This window comes from Oncorhynchus kisutch, linkage group LG18, assembly GCF_002021735.2.
Source record: "Oncorhynchus kisutch isolate 150728-3 linkage group LG18, Okis_V2, whole genome shotgun sequence".
NCBI lineage: Eukaryota > Metazoa > Chordata > Actinopteri > Salmoniformes > Salmonidae > Oncorhynchus > Oncorhynchus kisutch.
In genome coordinates, this window is record NC_034191.2 from 77303676 (window position 1) to 77328139 (window position 24464).

A 24464-nucleotide genomic window follows, 5' to 3' on the forward strand; every position below is an offset into this window, starting at 1 on the left:
ACAATTTCCCCAGTTAATATTGACTGCTAACATGAAATTCTGTAAACTAAATATGCAGGTTTAAAAAAATATATTTGTGCATTGATTTTTAAGAAAGGCATTTATGTTTATGGTTAGGTACATTAGTACAACGATTGTGGTTTTTGCGAATGTGGTTTTCTCAAATTTTCGCGAATGTGCTTTTGTTAAATCATCACCCGTTTGGCGACATTGAAGTAGGTTGTGATTCGATGATAAATTAACAGGCACCGCATTGATTACATGCAACGCAGGACAAGCTAGTTAACCTAGTAATATCATCAACCATGTGTAGTTAACTAGTGATTACGTGAAGATTGATTGTTTTTTATAAGATAAGTTTAATGCTAGCTAGCATTTTACCTTGGCTCCTTGCTGCACTCGCGTAGCAGGCGGTCAGCCTGCCCCCCAGTCTCCTTGTGGACTGCAATGTAATCGGCGTCCAAAAATGGCAATTACCGATTTGTTATGAACTTGAAATCGGCCCTAATTAATCGGTCATTACAATTAATCGGTTGACCTCTAGTATTCATCTCTCTCCTTTGTCCTGTCTCTTGTTCCCTCCCCTCCCTCCCCTGTCTCTCTACCTGAAACTCTATGTTCCATCACTCTTCTCCCTCCAGCCCTGCAGTGCTATTGCCAGCGCTGTCTCAACTCTACGTGCACCACGGACGGTCTGTGCTTCGTGACGGTCATGAAGTCTGGCAGCCGGCTCACCACCGAGCGCAGCATGTGCGTGCACGAGAGCGAACTGATCCCCCGCGACCGCCCCTTCATCTGCGCGCCCTCCACCAAGGACGACACAGGCATCTACCCAATGTGCTGCGCCTCCGACTGGTGCAACAAGAACCCCAACCTCAGCGTCTTCCCAGGTCCGTCCCCGTCTCTCACTGTCAGTCAGTCCCTTCCCTCATGGGTGCATCTCAAGAGAGCAGAGATCTGACCCCTGATAAGTAACTTAGTGCAGTTAGCCAGTCCCTATACCAATGTAGTGCAGTTAGCCAGTCCCTATACCAACGTAGTGCAGTTAGCCAGTCCCTATACCAACGTAGTGCAGTTAGCCAGTCCCTATACCAACGTAGTGCAGTTTGCCAGTCCCTATTACAAATGCATTTATCTTTAGTATTGTGATCCAGCTATGTTGTTGCAGTTATTAGGAGTGGACTGCTATCTATGGCAATTCATCAAGGATAGAAACAACCGATTGGATTGATATTCATTGCAGTTTGAGTGAGGTGCTGTGTGCTCTATTACTGGACTAATTTGTACCTCTGCATCCTTACCCCTGATTGGTGTATCTATAAATATTGAGATCATTTTGTCACGAATCTTCATGTTCAAGGTTGATTCATTTGATTATAGATACACTTTGTATTCAAGTCACGGGTCAATTGTGTTGTTCAGTTGGGAGGCAGATATATTAACCGTCCTATAAGACTGTTAATATAAGCATCTCACACACACACACACACACACGTCCCTTATTATGTATGTTATTTCCTTGCCAATCTTGAGTAGCCTTACCTATCAATTATAATAATCATACCACCCTTCTGTCTGGCCATTCCGACGACGCCATCAAAAATCTTTACAACTGCCCTCTGCACAGAAATCATACTATTCGAATTATGACAGAAATAACCGTCTGGGAATTAGGGATATGCACGGTTATTTGTATTTGCCGAACTGACATTGGTATTTGAATACTTGTGATTATTTATTTTTGTTAATTTTGACACTGAATAGTATTTTTTTCAAGGTATTTTATATTCAAGATATTTTAACTTTATTTAAGCAGGGAGTCACCATTGAGACCAGGGTCTCTCTCACAAGGGAGCCCTACGTAAACAATTGAATATGATATACCATATTAAAACCCAGGCCCTGCATGTCCCCAGGCACCCTCATTTGTTGACTTCTGTGATCGGAAAAGCCTTGGTTTCATTCATGTCAACATCAGAAGCCTCCTCCCTAAGTTTGTTTTACTCACTGCCTTAGCACACTCTGCCAACCCTGATGTCCTTGCCATGTCTGAATCCTGGCTTAGGAAGGCCACCAAAAATTCTGAAATTTCCATACCCAACTATAACATTTTCCGTCAAGATTGCAACTCCTCCCCCTTTGGCAGTTCTGTCTACTGCAGAGATAGCCTGCAAAGTAATGTCATACTTTCCAGGTCCATGCCCAAAAAGTTCGAACTACTAATTTAAAAAATTACTCTCCTGAAATAAGTCTCTCACTGTTGCCGCCTGCTACCGACCCCCCTCAGCTCCCAACTGTGCCCTGGACACCATTTGTGAATTGATCACCCCCCCCCATCTAGCTTCAGAGTTTATTCTGTTAGGTGACCTAAACTGGGATATGCTTAACACCCCGGCAGTCCTACAATCTAAGCTAGATGCCCTCAATCTCACACAAATCATCAAGGATCCCACCAGGTACAACCCTAAATCTGTAAACAAGGGCACCCTCATAGAGACGTTATCTTGACCAACTGGCCCTCCAAATACACCTCTGCTGTCTTCAACCAGGATCTCAGCGATCACTGCCTCATTGCCTGTATCCGCTACGGGTCCGCAGTCAAACGACCACCCCTCATCACTGTCAAACGCTCCCCAAAACACTTCTGCGAGCAGGCCTTTCTAATCGACCTGGCCCGGGTATCCTGGAAGGAAATCGACCTCATCCTGTCAGTTGAGGATGCCTGGTCATTCTTTAAAAGTAACTTCCTCACCATTTTAGATAAGCATGCTCCGTTCAAAAAATGCAGAACTAAGAACAGATATAGCCCTTGGTTCACTCCAGACCTGACTGCCCTCGTGCAGTTAATACAGGTAATGAGTGGAGAACAGGAGGGCTTCTTAAAGAAAAACTAACAGGTCTGTGAGAGCCGGAATTCTTACTGGTTGGTAGGTGATCAAATACTTATGTCATGCAATAAAATGCAAATTAATTACTTAAAAATCATACAATGTGATTTTCTGGATTTTTGTTTTAGATTCCGTCTCTCACAGTTTAAGTGTATCTATGATAACAATTACAGACCTCTACATGCGTTGTAAGTAGGAAAACCTGCAAAATCGGCAGTGTATCAAATACTTGTTCTCCCCACTGTATATGGGATGATAAATAACATTGTGTCTGCTTCAAGTCAGATAGCCGAGTTGCCTTGGCTACTGGTTCTGTCTCTGCCTCCGTCGACTCGCTCCAATCTCATAGCGGGCCATCTGCAGCAGCCTCTCTCTGCACAGCAGCTCTCAGGTAAAAAATGTACGTTTAAAAAAAAAATAATACACGTGAACTCTTTGGTTAACTATTTAACTAACTACACTGAATAAAAAATATAAATGCAACATGTGAAGTGTTGGTCCCATGTTTTATGAGCTGAAATAAAAGATCCCAGTATTTTTCCATACACACACAAAGCTAATTTCTCAACTTTTTGCCTCAAATGTGTATACATCCCTGTTAGTGCGCATTTCTCATTTGGCAAGCTTATCCATCCACTTGACAGCTGTGAAATATCAAGAAGCTGATTAAACAACATGATCATTACTTGTTGTTTTTTTGTCAGGGACAGCCCATCTTTGTCGCCCAACAGACTGTTCTTTCGACCAATCGATTGGTAGAAATGTTTAAACGTGTATTTTTCCATACGTAGACACATCCTATGTATTTTAATCAAATCAACTATATTAAATGAGCTTGTCTGATGCTTTAAGCCAACTGTTTGATGAAATAACTAACACACACAAATGGCTAGAGGGAGTCCACCCGCAATTGATTTTTATTCTGCTGGGCCTGACTTGGACTTGCTGCACTGTGTTAAAAAAAATACAGTGATTAACTGTGACTAGCACCCGTTCTTTCTCTCTCTCCTCCCTGCTGCAGCGTCCACCAGTGAACATTTACAACGTGTATTGTGCTGTCCGTGTTGCTGAAACATTACAGACATTTCTGACTGAAGTTCTGTTACGTTAATCCCTCATTTGTTTAGGATAAACATTTCCTAGTCCCTCAACCCTTGCTCTCTTTACGTGACACGTATGTAGGGCTGACGTCATTTAGTTGTTTGGTCGATTTGGCTGTTGGTAGACTTAGATTATTTTAGTTGAGCAGTGGCACATATATTTATTTTAAATTATGGCACACGAGACAGCTGTCTCATGGACTTTGTAGATGAGAAATTATGGTAATTAAGGATACATGTACTACTGGTGATACGGGTGTGCCCCCGCGACTAGAATGGACTAGCCCACTGCGGAGGCCGCGGGGGCACACCAGTATCACCAGTAGTACATTTATCCTTCATTACAATCATTTCTCTTCTACAAAGTTTATTTGGTTATGGGAATTTGTTATTTATGTTAACCTCTCTGGGATATGTGGCTAGCATCCCACCTCGCCCAACAGCCGGTGAAATCGCAGGGCGCCAAATCCAAAACAACAGAAATCTCATAATTAAAACTCCTCAAACATACACGTATTTTACACAATTTTAAAGATAAACTTCTTGTAAATCCAGCCACAGTGTCCGATTTCAAATAGGCTTTACGGCAAAAGCACACAAAACAATTATGTAAAAAGAAACCATAAAGCCATTTTCCAGCCAAGGAGAGCCTTCACAAAAGTCAGAAATGGTGATTAAATTAATCACTAACCTTTGATCTTCATCAGATGGCACTCACATGACATGTTACACAATAAATGTGTATTTTGTTCGATAAAGTTCATCTTTATGTCCAAAAACCTCATTTTAAATTGGCGCGTTATGTTCAGAAATGCATTGTCTCAAACAAACATCCAGTGAAAGTGCAAAGAGCCACATCAAATTATAGAAATACTCATAATAAACATTGATAAAAGATACAAGTGTTATGCATGGAAATATAGATAAACTTCTTCTTAACCTCTAGCGTCGAGCAACCTCTAGCGGGAGCGTAATCATAGCCTCAAGCTCATTACCATAACGCAACGTTTCATATTCATGAAAATCGCAAATGAAATAATAATAATAATAATAATAATATTGAAACACAAGCTTAGCCTTTTGTTAACAACACTGTCATCTCAGATTTTCAAAATATGCTTTTCAACCAAAGCTACACAAGCATTTGTGTAAGAGTATTGATGGCCTAGCATAGCATTAAGCCTAGCATTCAGCAGGCAACATTTTCACAAAAACAAGAAAAGCATACAAATAAAATAATTTACCTTTGAAGAACTTCGGTTGTTTTCAATGACGAGACTCTCAGTTAGATAGCAAATGTTCATTTTTTCCAAAAATATTATTTGTGTAGGAGAAATAGCTCCGTTTTGTTCATCACGTTTGACTAAGAAAAGAACCTGAAAATGCAATCACTACAACGGCAAACTTTTTTCCAAATTAACTCCATAATATCGACAGAAACATGGCACACGTTGTTTAGAATCAATCCTCAAGGTGTTTTTCACATATCTATTCGATGATGAATCATTCGTGGCAGTTGGTTTCTCATCAGAAGCAAATGTAAAAATACTGCAGCTGGAGATTACACAATAATTGCGACGGAGGACACCAAGCGACCACCTGGTAGATGTAGTCTCTTATGGTCAATCTTCCAATGATATGCCTACAAATACGTCACAATGCTGCAGACACCTTGGGGAAAACGTGGAAACCGTAAGCTGACTCCTAGCTCCTCCACAGCCTTATAAGGAGTCATTGCCATGAGGCGGTTTCAAAAAATGCGGCACTTCCTGATTGGATTTTTATCTGTTTTTTTTTCTCTGTAACATCAGTTCTGTGGCACTCACAGACAATATCTTTGCAGTTTTGGAAACGTCAGAGTGTTTTCTTTCCAAAGCTGTCAATTATATGCATAGTCGAGCATCTTTTTGTGACAAAATATATTTTTTAAAACGGGAACGTTTTTCATCCAAAAATTTAAATAGCGCCCCCTATATCCAAGAAGTTAATGCAACCGCTGTGTCAGATTTCAAAAAGGCTTTACGGCGAAAGCACACCTTGCGATTATGTTAGGTCAGCACCTAGCCACAGATAAACATACAGCCATTTTCCAAATAAGGAGAGATGTCACAAAAGTCAGAAATAGCATTATATATATTCACTTACCTTTGATGATCTTCATCAGAATGCACTTCCAGGAATCTCAGTTCCACAATAAATGTTTGTTTTGTTCGATAAAATTCATCATTTATGTCCAAATACCTCCTTTTTCTTTGAGTGTTTAGTTCACAAATCCAAACTCACGAGGCGCAGGCAAGTTCAGACGAAAAGTCCAAAAAGTTATATTACAGTTCGTAGAAACATGTCAAACGATGTATAGAATCCATTTTTAGGATCTTTTTATCATACATTTTCAATAATGTTTCAACCGGACAATTCCTTTGTCTTTAGAAATGCAATGGAACGCAGCTAACTCTCACGGGCACGCGCGAGACTGACCTCATTGCTTTCTGCCAGACACCCAGTTGAAACAGCTCTCATTCTCTCCCCCTTCACAGTAGAAGCCTCAAACAAAGTTTTAAAGACTGTTGACATCTAGTGGAAGCCTTAGGAAGTGCAATATGACCCGACAGACACTGTATATTCGATAGGCAATGAGTTGAAAAACTACAAACCTCAGATTTCCCACTTCCTGGTTGGATTTTTTTCTCAGGTTTTTGCCTGTCATATGAGTTCTGTTATACTCATTTAAAGAGTTTTTTTTTTTTTGAAACTTCAGAGTGTTTTCTATCCAAATCTACTAATTATATGCATATTCTAGCTTTTGGGCCTGAGTAGCAGGCAGTTTACTCTGGGCACCTTATTATCCAAGCTACTCAATACTGCCCCCCAGTCCCAAAGAAGTTAATGAGTTCAATATATTATTATTATTATTATTATTACAGTCTTCATTGTAGGAGTGGACACATTATTTGCAGAGCATACAACCTAGGCGACACTTGGTTTATTTCATTCCATTTACGAGTTGCCCATTTATTCATTGTCTTCTGTTTGGCGAGCTCCTGTCAATCTTGAGTAAGGACAAATCAAATCAAATGTATTTATATAGCCCTTCGTACATCAGCTGATATCTCAAAGTGCTGTACAGAAACCCAGCCTAAAATCCCAACAGCAAGCAATGCAGGTGTAGAAGCACGGTGGCTAGGAAAAACTCCCTAGAAAGGCCAAAACCTAGGAAGAAAGTTAGAGAGGAACCAGGCTATGAGGGGTGGCCAGTCCTCTTCTGGCTATGTCAGGTGAGATTATAACAGAACATGGCCAAGATGTTCAAATGTTCATAAATGACCAGCATGGTCAAATAATAATAATCACAGTAGTTGTCAATGGTGCAACAGGTCAGCACCTCAGGAGTAAATGTCAGTTGGCTTTTCATAGCCGATCATTGAGAGTATCTCTACCACTCCTGCTGTCTCTAGAGAGTTGAATACAGCAGGTCTGGGACAGGTAGCACGTCCGGTGAACAGGTCAGGGTTCCATAGCCGCAGGCAGAACAGTTGAAACTGGAGCCAGGTGGACTGGGGACAGCAAGGAGTCATCGTGCCAGATAGTCCTGAGGCATGGTCCTCTGGCTCAGGTCCTCAGAGAGAGAGAAAGAGAGAATTAGAGAGAGCATACTTAAATTCACACAGGACATCGGATAAGACAGGAGAAGTACTCCAGATATAACAAACTGACCCTAGCCCTCCGACACATAAAATACTGCAGCATAAATACTGGAGGCTGAGACAGGAGAGGTCAGGAGACACTGTGGCCCCATCTGATAATACCCGCGGACAGGGCCAAACAGGCAGGATATAACCCCACCCGCTTTGCCAAAGCACAGCCCCCACACCACTAGAGGGATATCTTCAACCACCAATTTACCATTCTGAGACGAGGCCGAGTATAGCCCACAAAGATCTCCGCCATGGCACAACCCAGGGGGTGGGGGCGCCAACTCAGACAAGAAGATCACGTCAGTGACTCAACCCACTCAAGTGACGCACCCCTCCTAGGGACGGCATGGAAGAGCACCAGTAAGCCAGTGACTCAGCCCATGTAATAGGGTTAGAGGCAGAGAATCCCAGTGGAGAGAGGGGAACCGGTAAGGCAGAGACAGCAAGGGCGGTTCGTTACTCCAGAGCCTTTCCATTCACCTTCACACTCCTGGGCCAGACTACACTCAATCATATGACCTACTGAAGAGTCTTCAGTAAAGACTTAAAGGTTGAGACCGAGTCTGCGTCTCTCACATGGGTAGGCAGACCATTCCATAAAAATGGAGCTCTATAGGAGAAAGCCCTGCCTCCAGCTGTTTGCTTAGAAATTCTAGGGCCAATTAGGAGGCCTGCGTCTTTTGAATGTAGCGTACGTGTAGGTATGTACGGCAGGACCAAATCGGAAAGATAGGTAGGAGCAAGCCCATGTAATGCTTTGTAGGTTAGCAGTAAAACCTTGAAATCAGCCCTTGCCTTAACAGGAAACCTGTGTAGGGAGGCTAGCACTGGAGTAATATGATAATTTTTGGGGGTTCTAGTCAGGATTCTAGCAGCCGTATTTATCACTAACTGAAGTTTATTTAGTGCTTTATCCAGGTAGCTGAAAAGTATGGCATTGCCGTAGTCTAACCTAGAAGTATCAAAAGCATGGATGAATTTTTCTGCATAATTTTTGGACAGAAGGTTTCTGATTTTTGCAGTGTTACGTAGATGGAAAAGAGCTGTCCTTGAAACAGTCTTGATAAGTTCGTCAAAAGAGAGATCAGGGTCCAGAGTTACGCAGAGGTCCTTCACATTTTTTATTTGAGACGACTGTACAACCGTCAAGACTAATTGTCATATTCAACAGAAGATCTCTTTGTTTCTTGGGACCTAGAACAAGCATCTCTGTTTTGTCCGAGTTTAAAAGTGGAAAGTTTGCAACAATCCACTTCCTTATGTCACACAGGCTTCTAGCGAGGGCAATTTTGGGGCTTCAATATGGTTCATTGAAATGTACAGCTGTGTGTCATCCGCATAGCAGTGAAAGTTAACATTGTTTTCGAATGACATCCCCAAGAGGTCAAATATATAGTGAAAACAATAGTGGTCCTAAAACGGAACCTTGAGGAACACCGAAATTTACAGTTGATTTGTCAGAGAACAAACCATTCAAAGAGACAAACTGATATCTTTCCGACAGATAAGATTTAAACCAGGCCAGAACTTGTCCGTGTAGACCAATTTGGGTTTCCAATCTCTCCAAAAGAATGTGGTGATCGATGGTATCAAAAACAGCACTAAGGTCTAGGAGCACGAGGACAGATGCAGAGCCTCGGTCTGATGCCATTAAATGGTCATTTACCACCTTCACGAGTGCAGTCTCAGTGCTATGATGGGGTCTAAAACCAGACTGAAGCATTTCGTATACATTGTTTGTCTTCAGGAAGGCAGTGAGTTGCTGCGCAACAGATTTTAAAAACATTTTTTTGAGAGGAATGGAAGATTCGAGAGTGGCAGATTTTAGTTTTTTTTTCTTTTTCTGGGTCACACTTTGGCTTTTTCAAGAGAGGCTTTATTACTGCCACTGTTATTGATTTTGGTACACATCCGGTGGATAGAGAGCCGTTTATTATGTTCAACATAGGAGGGCCAAACACGGGAAGCAGCTCTTTCAGTAGTTTAGTTGGAATAGGGTCCAGTATGCAGCTTGACGGTTTAGAGGCCATGATTATTTTCATCATTGTGTCAAGAGATATAGTACTAAAACACTTGAGTGTCTCTCTTGATCCTAGGTCCTGGCAGAGTTGTGCAGACTCAGGACAACTGAGCTTTGGAGGAGTACGCAGATTTAAAGAGTAGTCCGTAATTTGCTTTCTAATGATCATGAACTTTTCCTCAAAGAAGTTCATGAATTTATTACTGCTGAAGTGAAAGCCATCCTCTCTTGGGGAATGCTGCTTTTTAGTTAGCTTGCGACAGTATCAAAAATACATTTTGGATTGTTCTTATTTTCCTCAAATAAGTTGGAAAAATAGGATGATGGAGCAGCAGTGAGGGCTCTTTGATACTGCACGGTCCTGTCTTTCCAAGCTAGTCGGAAGACTTCCAGTTTGGTTTGGCGCCATTTCCGTTCCAATTTTCTGGAAGCTTGCTTCAGAGCTCGGGTATTTTCTGTATACCAGGGAGCTAGTATCTTATGACAAATGTTTTTAGGGGTGCAACTGCATCTAGGGTATTGTGCAAGGTTAAATTGAGTTCCTCAGTTAGGTGGTTAACTGATTTTTGTCCTTGGGTGGGCAGAGGGAGTCTCGACGTGTAAGGCTTCGAAGAGTGATGTGTGTGGCGTCAGGCGCAGAGGATTCGGAAACACCATTTATTCCGGAACAATCACAGCGAACAAAAGAGGGTAACGGCAAACACAGGCGTCAAACACTCCAAAATGTACAACACCGGTACATACGCTGTACAGCGGAAATAAATGACAGGACACTCCTGAACCAAAAACAGCAAACAAGTCCGTACAAACACAGGCGGGCTAACTGAACTTAAATAACCCCAACCAAAACCCCAAACAAGGAACAGGTGAAACCAATTAGACCAAACAAAACGAAAAGGGGAAAAAGGGATCGGTAGCAGCTATTAGACCGGTGATGACGACCGCCGAGCGCCACCCGAACGGGAAGGGGAGCCACCTTCGGTGATGGTCGTGACAGGAAGGGCGTCTGAGACTTTTTAGCACGACTTTTGATTCTCCTTGGTTGCGGTCTGAGCAGATTATTTGTTGCGATTGCAAAACGTAATAAAATGGTGGTCCGATAGTCCAGGATTGTGAGGAAAAACATTAAGATCCACAACATTTATTCCATGGGACAAAAACTAGGACCAAGCACCTGTTTTACGCATAGAAATTATGATAATGACATTACTGATTTATTATAATGTTGATCATAATAACAATAAGAAAGAGTTCAAGGAAGTAGGAGGGCTATTATAAATACATATTTTTCTGACGATTTGGAATAGTGTAAACAACACTAAATCAATTCTGAATAACACCAGACAAGCTGGTCTAATGAGGAAAAGCCTTTATTACAGCATAGCAAAGATTAGACATTTTGTGAAATTGTTTATCCGACATGTTGTGGTTGCCCGATGCTTCGTACTCACGGAATCATTAGACTATTTAACAAACACTCAAACAGGACACAGAAGCAGGATCTATCTTCTTTCTGTAGATATTTCTGGATGATTTATTATAGCTAAAGTTTGCACAATGGTCGATGTTTTTCTTCTTCTTTTTTTCCCCCCCGCCAACTGTCAGAAAGCGTCTCGGGGAAGCTCATCTGCGTGCTCGTCGTCCTCTCGTCTTGACCTGACTGCAGTTCAGCGTCGTAACCGACTTCTTCAGTGGGCAAATACTCACCTTCGATGGCCACTGGCACGTTGGATAAGTGTGGTCTTTACGGATTAATCCCGGTTTCAACTGTACCGGGCAGATGGCAGACATGTGAAATCCATAGATAAGGGCCTAATGAAAGTCTTTTAATTGACAGAGTTTTCTTTACATATTAACTGGTGTTCATTAAAATCTTAGGAATATTCAATAAAAATGACTGATACTATTCGAATCGTGAAATTATTTCAAACCTTCATCCCTACTGAGAATGCACTATATTAGGTGGAGGCGGCCCAGAACCCTGTTTAAAGGATCAACCTAGGTTAGCCGATTTACCCGTTTTTAGTGGAGGTGTTTTGAATGAACATATTCCAGCTACACAAAGCATTTAGTTCTGGCATTGCTGTCTGTATAGGGACATGTAAATGTTGTTGACAACAGATGGCTTTTGCCCACACAGTGCAGTGGCCCTGTTTTCACCAAACTCTCCGAAATTCTCTGCCGTTGCACCAACGTAAGCCCACCTCTGACTTTTTATTCTATTTCTTAAAAAGTGTTTGCCAAAAGCCTTGTACTAGAGACCACGCTGTTCCTGGGACATTTAATACAAGGCGATGGTTCTCAAACGGCTCCTTAAGGACCACCAGACATTTCACAATGTTGTTGTAGCTCTGAACTAGCTCACCCGATTGACCTAGTCAAAGGCTTGATGATTAGTTGACCAGTTGAATCAGGTGTGCTAGCTGTGGAATAGATGAAGTACCCGGAATGGCTGAGGGCCCAGAGTAGAGGTTTGAGAACCACTGCACTAAGACACTGTGTGCTAGCTCTCAAACACATGGAATGTCTGCGGGTCCCCCCGAGGAGAGGTTTGAGAACCACGAGCTCGCTGTTCTACTACTTTTAATACACTTCTTCAGCGCACCCCAAACATTATTTATTTTTAGCTTCCCCAAGCGATGTTTACAAAGATGGCCACCCCTAGTGAGTCATGTTTGTTGTCTAACTGTTAGTGATCATGTACAGGCTATTGAGTGGCCAACACAGTAGGAGCCATTATCAGTCTTGTGATCAAAACCAGATTTTCCAGCAGCTTGGGGTTTTGAGGAGCTTCTCTTCCATTGCCATTGATGTCGCTAGCCTTCGTGTCACCATGGGTCATCTTTTAGGCATGTACTGTACCATAACGACTTATCAATGCCTATTAACCGGTGACTTAGTGAAGACACTCGTGACATAGACAAGCGTGTGAGCCATCCAATTCATAACTTTCATTTATATTGGATGCCTTTTCGACGACAAGGACCGAAGAGCCAAGACCAGGTACTGGTCAGACATTTTTGGGGAACACTGGTGTATTCTGGGTATTGTAGGTTACCTGTCTTTTTGTACCCATAACTTAATGGGTGTACAATTGGTCTCACTCCACGCTATCTCAACCAACTCACCCACTCTTATTCCGGAACCATCTCCGGAGTCATCTGATAATTACATATTCAGATGGAACCATTTGAATCAATTATGTTGATAGTTGCAAAACTCCTGTGAATAGTTCATGTCTATTGTGGCGTGTCTGGCCAGAGTGGATTTAAAAAAATAGTTTTTGTGTCTTAACTCTTTTTAAAATCCTTTAATACTCACCCTTCCCTTTCCCCCTCCCACAGTGCCGACGGTGAAGCCTGTTCCTCTGGGGCCTGTGGTTCTGGCGGCAGTGATCGCGGGGCCCGTGTGCGTGCTGTGCTTCGTGCTGGTGCTGGTCTTCTACGTTTGCCACAGCCGTGTGGGTGTGCATCAACGCGTGCCCAACGAGGAGGATCCCTCCATGGATCACCCCTTCCTCACCGTGGGTTCCACTCTCAAAGACCTCATCTACGACATGACCACCTCTGGCTCCGGCTCTGGTGGGTTAAGGAGCCGTGGGGTTTTGGGCGGGGATGTGTGTAGAGTGTTTGACTGTGCCTCACGGTGTGTGTCGTGTTTGTAACACAGCCTCACGGTGTGTGTCGGGTTAGTTACACAGTCTCACGGTGTGTGTCGTGTTTGTAACACAGCCGCACGCTGTGTGTCGGGTTAGTAACACAGCCTCGCGGTGTGTGTCGTGTTTGTAACACAGCCTCGCGGTGTGTGTCGGGTTTGTAACACAGCCTAAAGGTGTGTGTCGTGTTTGTAACACAGCCTCACGGTGTGTGTCGTGTTTGTAACACAGCCTCGCGGTGTGTGTCGTGTTTGTAACACAGCCTCGCGGTGTGTGTCGTGTTTGTAACACAGCCTCGCGGTGTGTGTCGTGTTTGTAACACAGCCTCGCGGTGTGTGTCGTGTTTGTAACACAGCCTCGCGGTGTGTGTCGTGTTTGTAACACAGCCTCACGGTGTGTGTCGTGTTTGTAACACAGCCTCGCGGTGTGTGTCGTGTTTGTAACACAGCCTCGCGGTGTGTGTCGTGTTTAACACAGCCTCGCGGTGTGTGTCGTGTTTGTAACACAGCCTCACGGTGTGTGTCGTGTTTGTAACACAGCCTCGCGGTGTGTGTCGTGTTTGTAACACAGCCTCGCGGTGTGTGTCGTGTTTAACACAGCCTCGCGGTGTGTGTCGGGTTTGTAACACAGCCTCACGGTGTGTGTCGGGTTAGTTACACAGCCTCACGGTGTGTGTCGGGTTAGTAACACAGCCTCACGCTGTGTGTCGTGTTTGTAACACAGCCTCACGCTGTGTGTCGTGTTTGTAACACAGCCTCGCGGTGTGTGTCGTGTTTGTAACACAGCCTCGCGGTGTGTGTCGTGTTTGTAACACAGCCTCGCGGTGTGTGTCGTGTTTGTAACACAGCCTCGCGGTGTGTGTCGTGTTAGTTACACAGCCTCGCGGTGTGTGTTGTGTTTGTAACACAGCCTCACGGTGTGTGTTATCGGCTAAGGTGTGGCTTCTTGTGTTGGGCCTCTTCTTTGTTTGCCCTTTGTGTGTGCAATTGTATCAGAGTACTATTGTTCAGTGCGTGTGTGAGCACTTACCAGCATGCGTCTCTGTGTGAGTGTGTGAATAACTCTGCCAGTTTGTGTAGCTTCAGAACAGCTCTTAGGGAGGCACCCTGCTGTGACACGGTGGGGCAGACTGAGTCAGTGACTCTCTCTCCCTCCCTCCCTCCCTCTCTCCCTACCTCTGTGAGTGTGTAGTGAAAGCAGCAGTTATCTTATCAGTCCATCTCTGGCTCAGGTGGGCTCAGCCTTAACCATGGTGTAATGGGTGCAGAGCTGTGCAGGGCTCTAATGACGTGGTGGTGTTGGAGCTGTGCGGGGCTCTAATGACAGGGTGGTGTTGGAGCTGTGTGGGGCTCTAATGACGGGGTGGTGTTGGAGCTGTGTGGGGCTCTAATGACAGGGTGGTGTTGGAGCTGTGTGGGGCTCTAATGACAGGGTGGTGTTGGAGCTGTGTGGGGCTCTAATGACAGGGTGGTGTTGGAGCGGTGCAGGGCTCTAATGACAGGGTGGTGGTGTTGGAGCGGTGCGGGGCTCTAATGACAGGGTGGTGGTGTTGGGGCGGTGTGGGGCTCTAATGACAGGGTGGTGTTGGAGCAGTACAGGGCTCTAATGACAGGGTGGTGTTGGAGCAGTACAGGGCTCTAATGACAGGGTGGTGTTGGAGCGGTGCAGGGCTCTAATGACAGGGTGGTGGTGTTGGAGCGGTGCGGGGCTCTAATGACGGGGTGGTGTTGGAGCAGTACAGGGCTCTAATGACAGGGTGGTGTTGGAGCTGTGTGGGGCTCTAATGACATGGTGGTGGTGTTGGAGCTGTGCGGGGCTCTACTGACAGGGTGGTGTTGGAGCTGTGCGGGGCTCTACTGATGGGGTGGTGTTGGAGCTGTGTGGGGCTCTAATGACGGGGTGGTGTTGGAGCTGTGTGGGGCTCTAATGACAGGGTGGTGTTGGAGCTGTGTAGGGCTCTAATGACGGGGTGGTGTTGGAGCGGTGTGGGGCTCTAATGACAGGTAGCGCTGACAGAGCTGCTGGAAACTGCTGTCACCCCCAGACGCCAGCCCTGCTAGCCAGGAAACGTGAAGTGAGAACTGGCAAGCGGACAGGACACAGTGTCATCTCGTTCCGACCAGAAATGAACAGCTTGCCATCAGGACCGGCATAGAAATCCACACATCTAGGATACCTGGATTTAATTCAGAATCATGTTCCTGGGATATTTTACTGGGGAAAAGTGGGAATCAATATTTTTGTAGGATTTTCTGATATAGGGCAAAGTGGATTTTAACATTTTTTTCCCCGTGTGGTACCAAGACCGTCACATCTGGTGGTACCAAGACAGTCACATCTGGTGGTATCAAGACCGTCACATCTGGTGGTATCAAGACCGTCACATCTGGTGGTACCAAGACCGTCACATCTGGTGGTACCAAGACAGTCACATCTGGTGGTACCAAGACAGTCACATCTGGTGGTACCAAGACAGTCACATCTGGTGGTACCAAGACAGTCACATCTGGTGGTACCAAGACCGTTACATCTGGTGGTACCAAGACCGTTACATCTGGTGGTACCAAGACCGTCACATCTGGTGGTACCAAGACCGTCATCTGGTGGTACCAAGACCGTCACATCTAGCAGACTGGCTAAGTCCACAGTGAAGTTTGATTTGATGTACACGCCGACCCCTATCTAAGTTTCCTTGTTTCAGGCTTTTGGAATGGGATTTCATTGTGACAATAGGATCATAAAGGATGACCCTAATCGAGGCAAGTAGCTCAATCCACGGTCTGCCTGGATTTTGTACAGATTAAGGTGGAGAGGGAGAGGGAGTGGGTTTAAGGTTTAAATGTCTTTTATATTGTCTCAAAAGCCATAGCAGAGCCAGTTCATTTGATAAGTTTTTAAACTGACGTTTGGTCCAGGTAATTTTCATGTCTTCCTTTGAATTGAGTCTTTGCTAGTGTTAAGCAACTGTTACTATGTACTGTACATTGCAGTGAGAGACCAGGTCCTTTTGAAGTGTTTTTCTAAAATGCCTTCCTCCTTCTTCTTCCTCCCAGGTCTGCCCCTACTGGTACAGAGGACCATAGCCCGGACCATCATCCTCCAGGAGAGCATCGGGAAGGGCCGCTTCGGCGAGGTGTGGCGGGGCAAGTGGCGAGGCGAGGAGGTGGCGGTCAAGATTTTCTCCTCCCGTGAGGAACGTTCGTGGTTCCGTGAGGCCGAGATCTACCAGACGGTCATGCTGCGTCACGAAAACATCCTGGGCTTCATCGCCGCCGACAACAAAGGTACAAACAATCACAGCTCACCTCTAAAGCATCAAATCACTTTTGTAAGGGTGTGTTTACTGACTAGGGCCTCTTTTCCTTAAGGTCTGTAGTACCCTTCTATCAGTGATCTAGGTAGGGGTTCTGGTCTGTAGTACCCTTCGATCAGTGATCTAGGTAGGGGTTCTGGTCTGTAGTACCCTTCGATCAGTGATCTAGGTAGGGGTTCTGGTCTGTAGTACCCTTCGATCAGTGATCTAGGTAGGGGTTCTGGTCTGTAGTACCCTTCGATCAGTGATCTAGGTAGGGGTTCTGGTCTGTAGTACCCTTCGATCAGTGATCTAGGTAGGGGTTCTGGTCTGTAGTACCTTTCGGTCAGTGATCTAGGTAGGGGTTCTGGTCTGTAGTACCCTTCTGTCAGTGATCTAGGTAGGGGTTCTGGTCTGTAGTACCCTTCTATCAGTGATCTAGGTAGGGGTTCTGGTCTGTAGTACCCTTCGATCAGTGATCTAGGTAGGGGTTCTGGTCTGTAGTACCCTTCGATCAGTGATCTAGGTAGGGGTTCTGGTCTGTAGTACCCTTCGATCAGTGATCTAGGTAGGGGTTCTGGTCTGTAGTACCTTTCGGTCAGTGATCTAGGTAGGGGTTCTGGTCTGTAGTACCCTTCTGTCAGTGATCTAGGTAGGGGTTCTGGTCTGTAGTACCCTTCTGTCAGTGATCTAGGTAGGGGTTCTGGTCTGTAGTACCCTTCTGTCAGTGATCTAGGTAGGGGTTCTGGTCTGTAGTACCCTTCTGTCAGTGATCTAGGTAGGGGTTCTGGTCTGTAGTACCCTTCGATCAGTGATCTAGGTAGGGGTTCTGGTCTGTAGTACCCTTCGATCAGTGATCTAGGTAGGGGTTCTGGTCTGTAGTACCCTTCGATCAGTGATCTAGGTAGGGGTTCTGGTCTGTAGTACCCTTCGATCAGTGATCTAGGTAGGGGTTCTGGTCTGTAGTACCCTTCGATCAGTGATCTAGGTAGGGGTTCTGGTCTGTAGTACCCTTCGATCAGTGATCTAGGTAGGGGTTCTGGTCTGTAGTACCCTTCTATCAGTGATCTAGGTAGGGGTTCTGGTCTGTAGTACCCTTCTATCAGTGATCTAGGTAGGGGTTCTGGTCTGTAGTACCCTTCGATCAGTGATCTAGGTAGGGGTTCTGGTCTGTAGTACCCTTCTATCAGTGATCTAGGTAGGGGTTCTGGTCTGTAGTACCCTTCTATCAGTGATCTAGGTAGGGGTTCTGGTCTGTAGTACCCTTCGATCAGTGATCTAGGTAGGGGTTCTGGTCTGTAGTACCCTTCTATCAGTGATCTAGGTAGGGGTTCTGGTCTGTAGTACCCTTCTATCAGTGATCTAGGTAGGGGTTCTGGTCTGTAGTACCCTTCTATCAGTGATCTAGGTAGGGGTTCTGGTCTGTAGTACCCTTCTATCAGTGATCTAGGTAGGGGTTCTGGTCTGTAGTACCCTTCTATCAGTGATCTAGGTAGGGGTTCTGGTCTGTAGTACTCTTCGATCAGTGATCTAGGTAGGGGTTCTGGTCTGCCGTGGCAGTAAGGTGGACTGGACTGGTGTGGGCTTGTAAGAATATTTGGATGATATTTGGATGATCTCCATGCACAAACCCTGCTCGAGGTGTGTGTGTGTGTGTTTTTATGGAGCCGGGTCAATGGTTGTCCAGCTGCTCTGAGCTCTCTTTGGCTATCTGTAGTTAACATCACATTGCTCTGAGGACAACCGACTCAGTGTGTTCATTAACGTCTCCTCACCTTCTGTTTTTCTCTCCATCATTCCAATTACTCAATTTTTTGGGGGGTTTTGTCTTTGTACATGTCTCACCCTTTGCTCTTTGTCAGATAACGGGACATGGACCCAGCTGTGGCTGGTGTCAGACTACCACGAGCACGGCTCTCTGTTTGACTATCTGAACCGCTACACAGTCACCGTGGAGGGCATGATCAAGCTGTCACTGTCCACCGCCAGCGGTCTGGCCCACCTCCACATGGAGATCGTTGGCACGCAAGGTGAGTGACAGCCACGTTGACCCATCAGTCAGAGGGGACAGCAACTCCCACCAATCAGCGACTGAGGACGTTTTTTTGGTTGAGAGATGGAGTATTCCTTTTGGTTTCATGTATACTATTTATGTTATAAAATCCTATGTTATAAACTGTGTTATAAACTGATACTATTTCTGGTTGTCTTAACTCACCACCACTGTGGCCGCTGGTGTAGCCTATTACCGGCGACTTCAGGAGCTTAACGTCAGAATCTGTGATGACCAGCAGCAGGAGAAGGGTCGGGAAGAGTTTTTTTTCTGGTTGGGCTATATTGATCTCTGGCTCCCTCTTTAGTAATTTGTGTGTCTGAATATTTAATCGCAGTGCTTAAAGCATCAGACAAGCTCAGTAGCCTACGTAGATTTGATTTTTATTAACACATAGGGTGTGCCCTATATATGGAAAAATACACATTTTAAAATGTTCACAAATCGATTGGTCGAAAGAACAGATGACTCTGTCGGCTAAGATTTTTTTTTTGTTGTCTGTCTCGGGGACAGCCCTAGTCACATGATGTATACAGGCAAAACGAGACACAACCTTATATACATAGTAACTTGACAGTATGACTCATTCAACTAGGCCACGTGTCTTGTCCTCCACAGAACAGGAGGGAAGATTCCACAGGAGTCGAGACTGTCATGGAATCTACTTTCCTCATTGTACAGTTCTGTACATTGGGTTTTGCCCTCTTGCTCAGGATACACGCTATAGGCCATGTCCACTAGGCAGGGGTGCAGTATTTGGGGAATAAACAAAACTGTTTATTTAGCTAGTGGAGCCTCCGAGCAGAACATTTTCTCAGTAAAGCAGAGCGTTCCGGAGAGACTGTATGTGAAATCCCAATCCCCCCCCTGCAGAATCTGTAAATAGATGTTAAATCATCCCTGTCAGGCCTCTGTAGTTTCTCTTCTAACTGTACACTATTACCCCCTATCTGCCTAGTTATTACCCCCTATCTGCCTAGTTATTACCCTCTATCTGCCTAGTTATTACCCCCTATCTACCTAGTTATTACCCCCTATCTACCTAGTTATTACCCCCTATCTGCCCAGTTATTTCCCCCTATATACCTAGCTATTACCCCCTATATACCTAGCTATTACCCCCTATATACCTAGCTATTACCCCCTATCTACCTAGCTATTACCCCCTATCTACATAGCTATTACCCCCTATCTGCCTAGTTATTACCCCCTATCTGCCTAGTTATTACCCCCTATCGGCCTAGTTATTACCCCCTATATACCTAGTTATTACCCCCTATCGGCCTAGTTATTACCCCCTATATACCTAGTTATTACCCCCTACCTACCTAGCTATTACCCCCTATATACCTAGCTATTACCCCCTATCTACCTAGCTATTACCCCCTATATACCTAGCTATTACCCCCTATCTGCCTAGTTATTACCCCCTATATACCTAGTTATTACCCCCTACCTGCCCAGTTATTACCCCCTATATACCTAGTTATTACCCCCTATATACCCAAATCAAATCAAATCATATCTTATTTGTCACATACACATGGTTAGCAGATGTTAATGCGAGTGTAGCGAAATGCTTGTGCTTCTAGTTCCGACAATGCAGTAATAACGAACAAGTAATCTAACTAACAATTCCAAAAAACTACTGTCTTATACACAGTGTAAGGGGATAAAGAATATGTACATAAGGATATATGAATGAGTGATGGTACAGAGCAGCATAGGCAAGATACAGTAGATGATATCGAGTACAGTATAACATATGAGATGAGTATGTAAACAAAGAGGCATAGTTAAAGTGGCTAGTGATACATGTATTACATAAGGATGCAGTCGATGATATAGAGTACAGTATTTACGTATGCATATGAGATGAATAATGTAGGGTAAGTAACATTATATAAGGTAGCATTGTTTAAAGTGGCTAGTGATATATTTACATCATTTCCCATCAATTCCCATTATTAAAGTGGCTGGAGTTGAGTCAGTGTCATTGACAGTGTGTTGGCAGCAGCCACTCAATGTTAGTGGTGGCTGTTTAACAGTCTGATGGCCTTGAGATAGAAGCTGTTTTTCAGTCTCTCGGTCCCAGCTTTGATGCACCTGTACTGACCTCGCCTTCTGGATGACAGCGGGGTGAACAGGCAGTGGCTCGGGTGGTTGATGTCCTTGATGATCTTTATGGCCTTCCTGTAGCATCGGGTGGTGTAGGTGTCCTGGAGGGCAGGTAGTTTGCCCCCGGTGATGCGTTGTGCAGACCTCACTACCCTCTGGAGAGCCTTACGGTTGAGGGCGGTGCAGTTGCCATACCAGGCGGTGATACCGCCAGGATGCTCTCGATTGTGCATCTGTAGAAGTTTGTGAGTGCTTTTGGTGACAAGCCGAATTTCTTCAGCCTCCTGAGGTTGAAGAGGCGCTGCTGCGCCTTCTTCACGATGCTGTCTGTGTGAGTGGACCAATTCAGTTTGTCTGTGATGTGTATGCCGAGGAACTTAAAACTTGCTACCCTCTCCACTACTGTTCCATCGATGTGGATAGGGGGGTGTTCCCTCTGCTGTTTCCTGAAGTCCACAATCATCTCCTTAGTTTTGTTGACGGTGAGTGTGAGGTTATTTTCCTGACACCACACTCCGAGGGCCCTCACCTCCTCCCTATAGGCCGTCTCGTCGTTGTTGGTAATCAAGCCTACCACTGTTGTGTCGTCCGCAAACTTGATGATTGAGTTGGAGGCGTGCGTGGCCACGCAGTCGTGGGTGAACAGGGAGTACAGGAGAGGGCTCAGAACGCACCCTTGTGGGGCCCCAGTGTTGAGGATCAGCGGGGAGATGTTGTTGCCTACCCTCACCACCTGGGGGCGGCCCGTCAGGAAGTCCAGTACCCAGTTGCACAGGGCGGGGTCGAGACCCAGGGTCTCGAGCTTGATGACGAGCTTGGAGGGTACTATGGTGTTGAATGCCGAGCTGTAGTCGATGAACAGCATTCTCACATAGGTATTCCTCTTGTCCAGATGGGTTAGGGCAGTGTGGTTGAGATTGCATCGTCTGTGGACCTATTTGGGCGGTAAGCAAATTGGAGTGGGTCTAGGGTGTCAGGTAGGGTGGAGGTGATATGGTCCTTGACTAGTCTCTCAAAGCACTTCATGATGACGGATGTGAGTGCTACGGGGCGGTAGTCGTTTAGCTCAGTTACCTTAGCTTTCTTACCTAGTTATTACCCCCTATATACCTAGTTATTACCCCCTATATACCTAGTTATTACCCCATATCTACCTAGCTATTACCCCTACCTGCCTAGTTATTACCCCCTACCTGCCTAGTTATTACCCCCCTACCTGCCTAGTTATTACCCCCTATATACCTAGTTATTACCCCCTACCTGCCTAGTTATTACCCCCCTACCTGCCTAGTTATTACCCCCTATATACCTAGTTATTACCCCCTACCTGCCTAGTTATAATCTCATAACCTTCCCCTGTATGTATTTACCCCTCTTGGGTCCCACAGACTTCAGCCCTTTTCGAATGGGATTAGTTTTACTGGGGGAGTTTGAGTAATGTAATTACGTGAGCACGAAACGTCTGTAATTTTACTCTTGTCCGAATCTGCCATGGCAGTAATTTTTTACATTTCCAGCCAGAATAACCTACTGTTTTTTTGGGGGGCAAACTCCAAGGTCAATTGATACTACTAGCCCTGTGTGTATCGATATCTCTGTGTTTTGAGAGAAATGTCACAGTATGCCAGATGTTGCTCGTGTTTTCAGCAAGAAAACAATAACTGTTTGATAAATTTAACAAAGTGCTGCGCATAAGCAATACGGTGCATTCGGAAAGTATTCAGACCCCTGGACTTTTTCCACATTTTGTTACATTACAGACTTATTACAAAATGGATTAAATCGTTTTTTAATCTACACACAATACCCCATAATGACATAGCAAAAACGGAAATATCACATTTACATAAGTATTCAGACCATTTACACAGTACTTTGTTGAAGTATCCTTGACAGCGATCGCAGCCTCGAGTCTTTTTGGGTATGACGCTACAAGCTTGGCACACCTGTATTTGGGGAGTTTCTCCCAAGCTCTGTCAGGTTGGATGGGGAGCGTTGCTGCACAGCTATTTTCACGTCTCTCCAGAGATGTTTGGTCCGTTCATCTTCTTCTCGATCCTGAACTAGTCTCCAGTCCCTGCCGCTGAAAAACATACCCACAGCATGATGCTGCCACCACCATGATGCTGCCACCACCATGCTTCACCGTAGGGATGGTGCCAGGTTTCCTCCAGATGTGATGCTTGGCATACAGGCCAAAGTGTTCAATCTTGGTTTCATCAGACCAGAGCAAACTCTAAACAGGCATTCATGTGCCTTTTCCTGAGGAGTGACTTCCGGCTGGCCAGAAGAACTCTGGAGCTCTGTAAGAGTGACCATCAGGTTCTTGGTCACCGCCCTGACCAAGGCCCTTCTCCCCCGATTGCTCAGGTTGGCCTGGACGGCCAGCTCTAGGAAGAGTCTTGGTGGTTTCAAATTTCTTCCATTTAAGAGTGATGGAGGCCACTGTGTTCTTGGACCTGCAGAATTATTTTGGTACCCTTCCCCAGATCTGTGCCTCGACACAATCCGGTCTCTGAGCTCTACGGACAATTCCTTCGACCTGATGGCTTGATTTTCGTTCTGACATGCACTGTCAACTGTGGAACCTTTACATAGACAGGTGTGTGCCTTTCCAAATGTGTTTTTATTGAACTCCTGTCCAATCAATTGAATTTACCACAGGTGGACTCCAATGAAGTTGTAGAAACATCTCAAGGATGATCAATGGAAACAGGATGCACATGAGCTCAATTGAGTCTCATAGCAAAGGGTCTGAATACTTATGTAAATGAGGTATTTCAGTTTCTTATTTTTAATACATTTGCTAAATGTCTGAACCTGTTTTTCACATGTTAGATAAGGAGGAAGGGGTCTGAATACTTTCTGAATACACTGTGTATGTGTATATATATATATATACACACTGTCACTGTGTCTGTTTCCATCTTGTCCAGCTCTGTCTGTCCGTGGCCTTTCTTCCTCGGTGCCCACTGTCACTGTGTCCGTTTCCATCTTGTCCAGCTCTGTCTGTCCGTGGCCTTTCTTCCTCGGTGCCCACTGTCACTGTGTCCGTTTCCATCTTGTCCAGCTCTGTCTGTCCGTGGCCTTTCTTCCTCGGTGCCCACTGTCACTGTGTCCGTTTCCATCTTGTCCAGCTCTGTCTGTCCGTGGCCTTTCTTCCTCGGTGCCCACTGTCACTGTGTCCGTTTCCATCTTGTCCAGCTCTGTCTGTCCGTGGCCTTTCTTCCTCGGTGCCCACTGTCACTGTGTCTGTTTCCATCTTGTCCAGCTCTGTCTGTCCGTGGCCTCTCTTCCTCGGTGCCCACTGTCACTGTGTCTGTTTCCATCTTGTCCAGCTCTGTCTGTCCGTGGCCTCTCTTCCTCGGTGCCCACTGTCACTGTGTCTGTTTCCATCTTGTCCAGCTCTGTCTGTCCGTGGCCTCTCTTCCTCGGTGCCCACTGTCACTGTGTCCGTTTCCATCTTGTCCAGCTCTGTCTGTCCGTGGCCTTTCTTCCTCGGTGCCCACTGTCACTGTGTCCGTTTCCATCTTGTCCAGCTCTGTCTGTCCGTGGCCTTTCTTCCTCGGTGCCCACTGTCACTGTGTCTGTTTCCATCTTGTCCAGCTCTGTCTGTCCGTGGCCTCTGTTCCTCGGTGCCCAC

At 45.3% G+C, this 24464-nt stretch overlaps 1 protein-coding gene across 3 annotated transcripts in view; it reads left to right on the forward strand.

Annotated features, from left to right (window-relative positions):
- Positions 1 to 24464, forward strand: part of LOC109880013 (TGF-beta receptor type-1-like) — an 87391-nt gene that overhangs the window by 40511 nt on the left and 22416 nt on the right. For all 3 annotated transcript variants that reach the window (XR_004204064.1, XM_031796853.1, XM_031796854.1), the window contains exons 2-5: positions 642 to 890; positions 13048 to 13284; positions 16412 to 16642; positions 18513 to 18680. Coding sequence is in view for 2 of the 3 variants with exons in the window: in XM_031796853.1 (XP_031652713.1) it covers positions 642 to 890; positions 13048 to 13284; positions 16412 to 16642; positions 18513 to 18680 (885 nt within the window). In the remaining variant the exon portion in view is untranslated. The remainder of the gene's footprint in view (positions 1 to 641; positions 891 to 13047; positions 13285 to 16411; positions 16643 to 18512; positions 18681 to 24464) is intronic.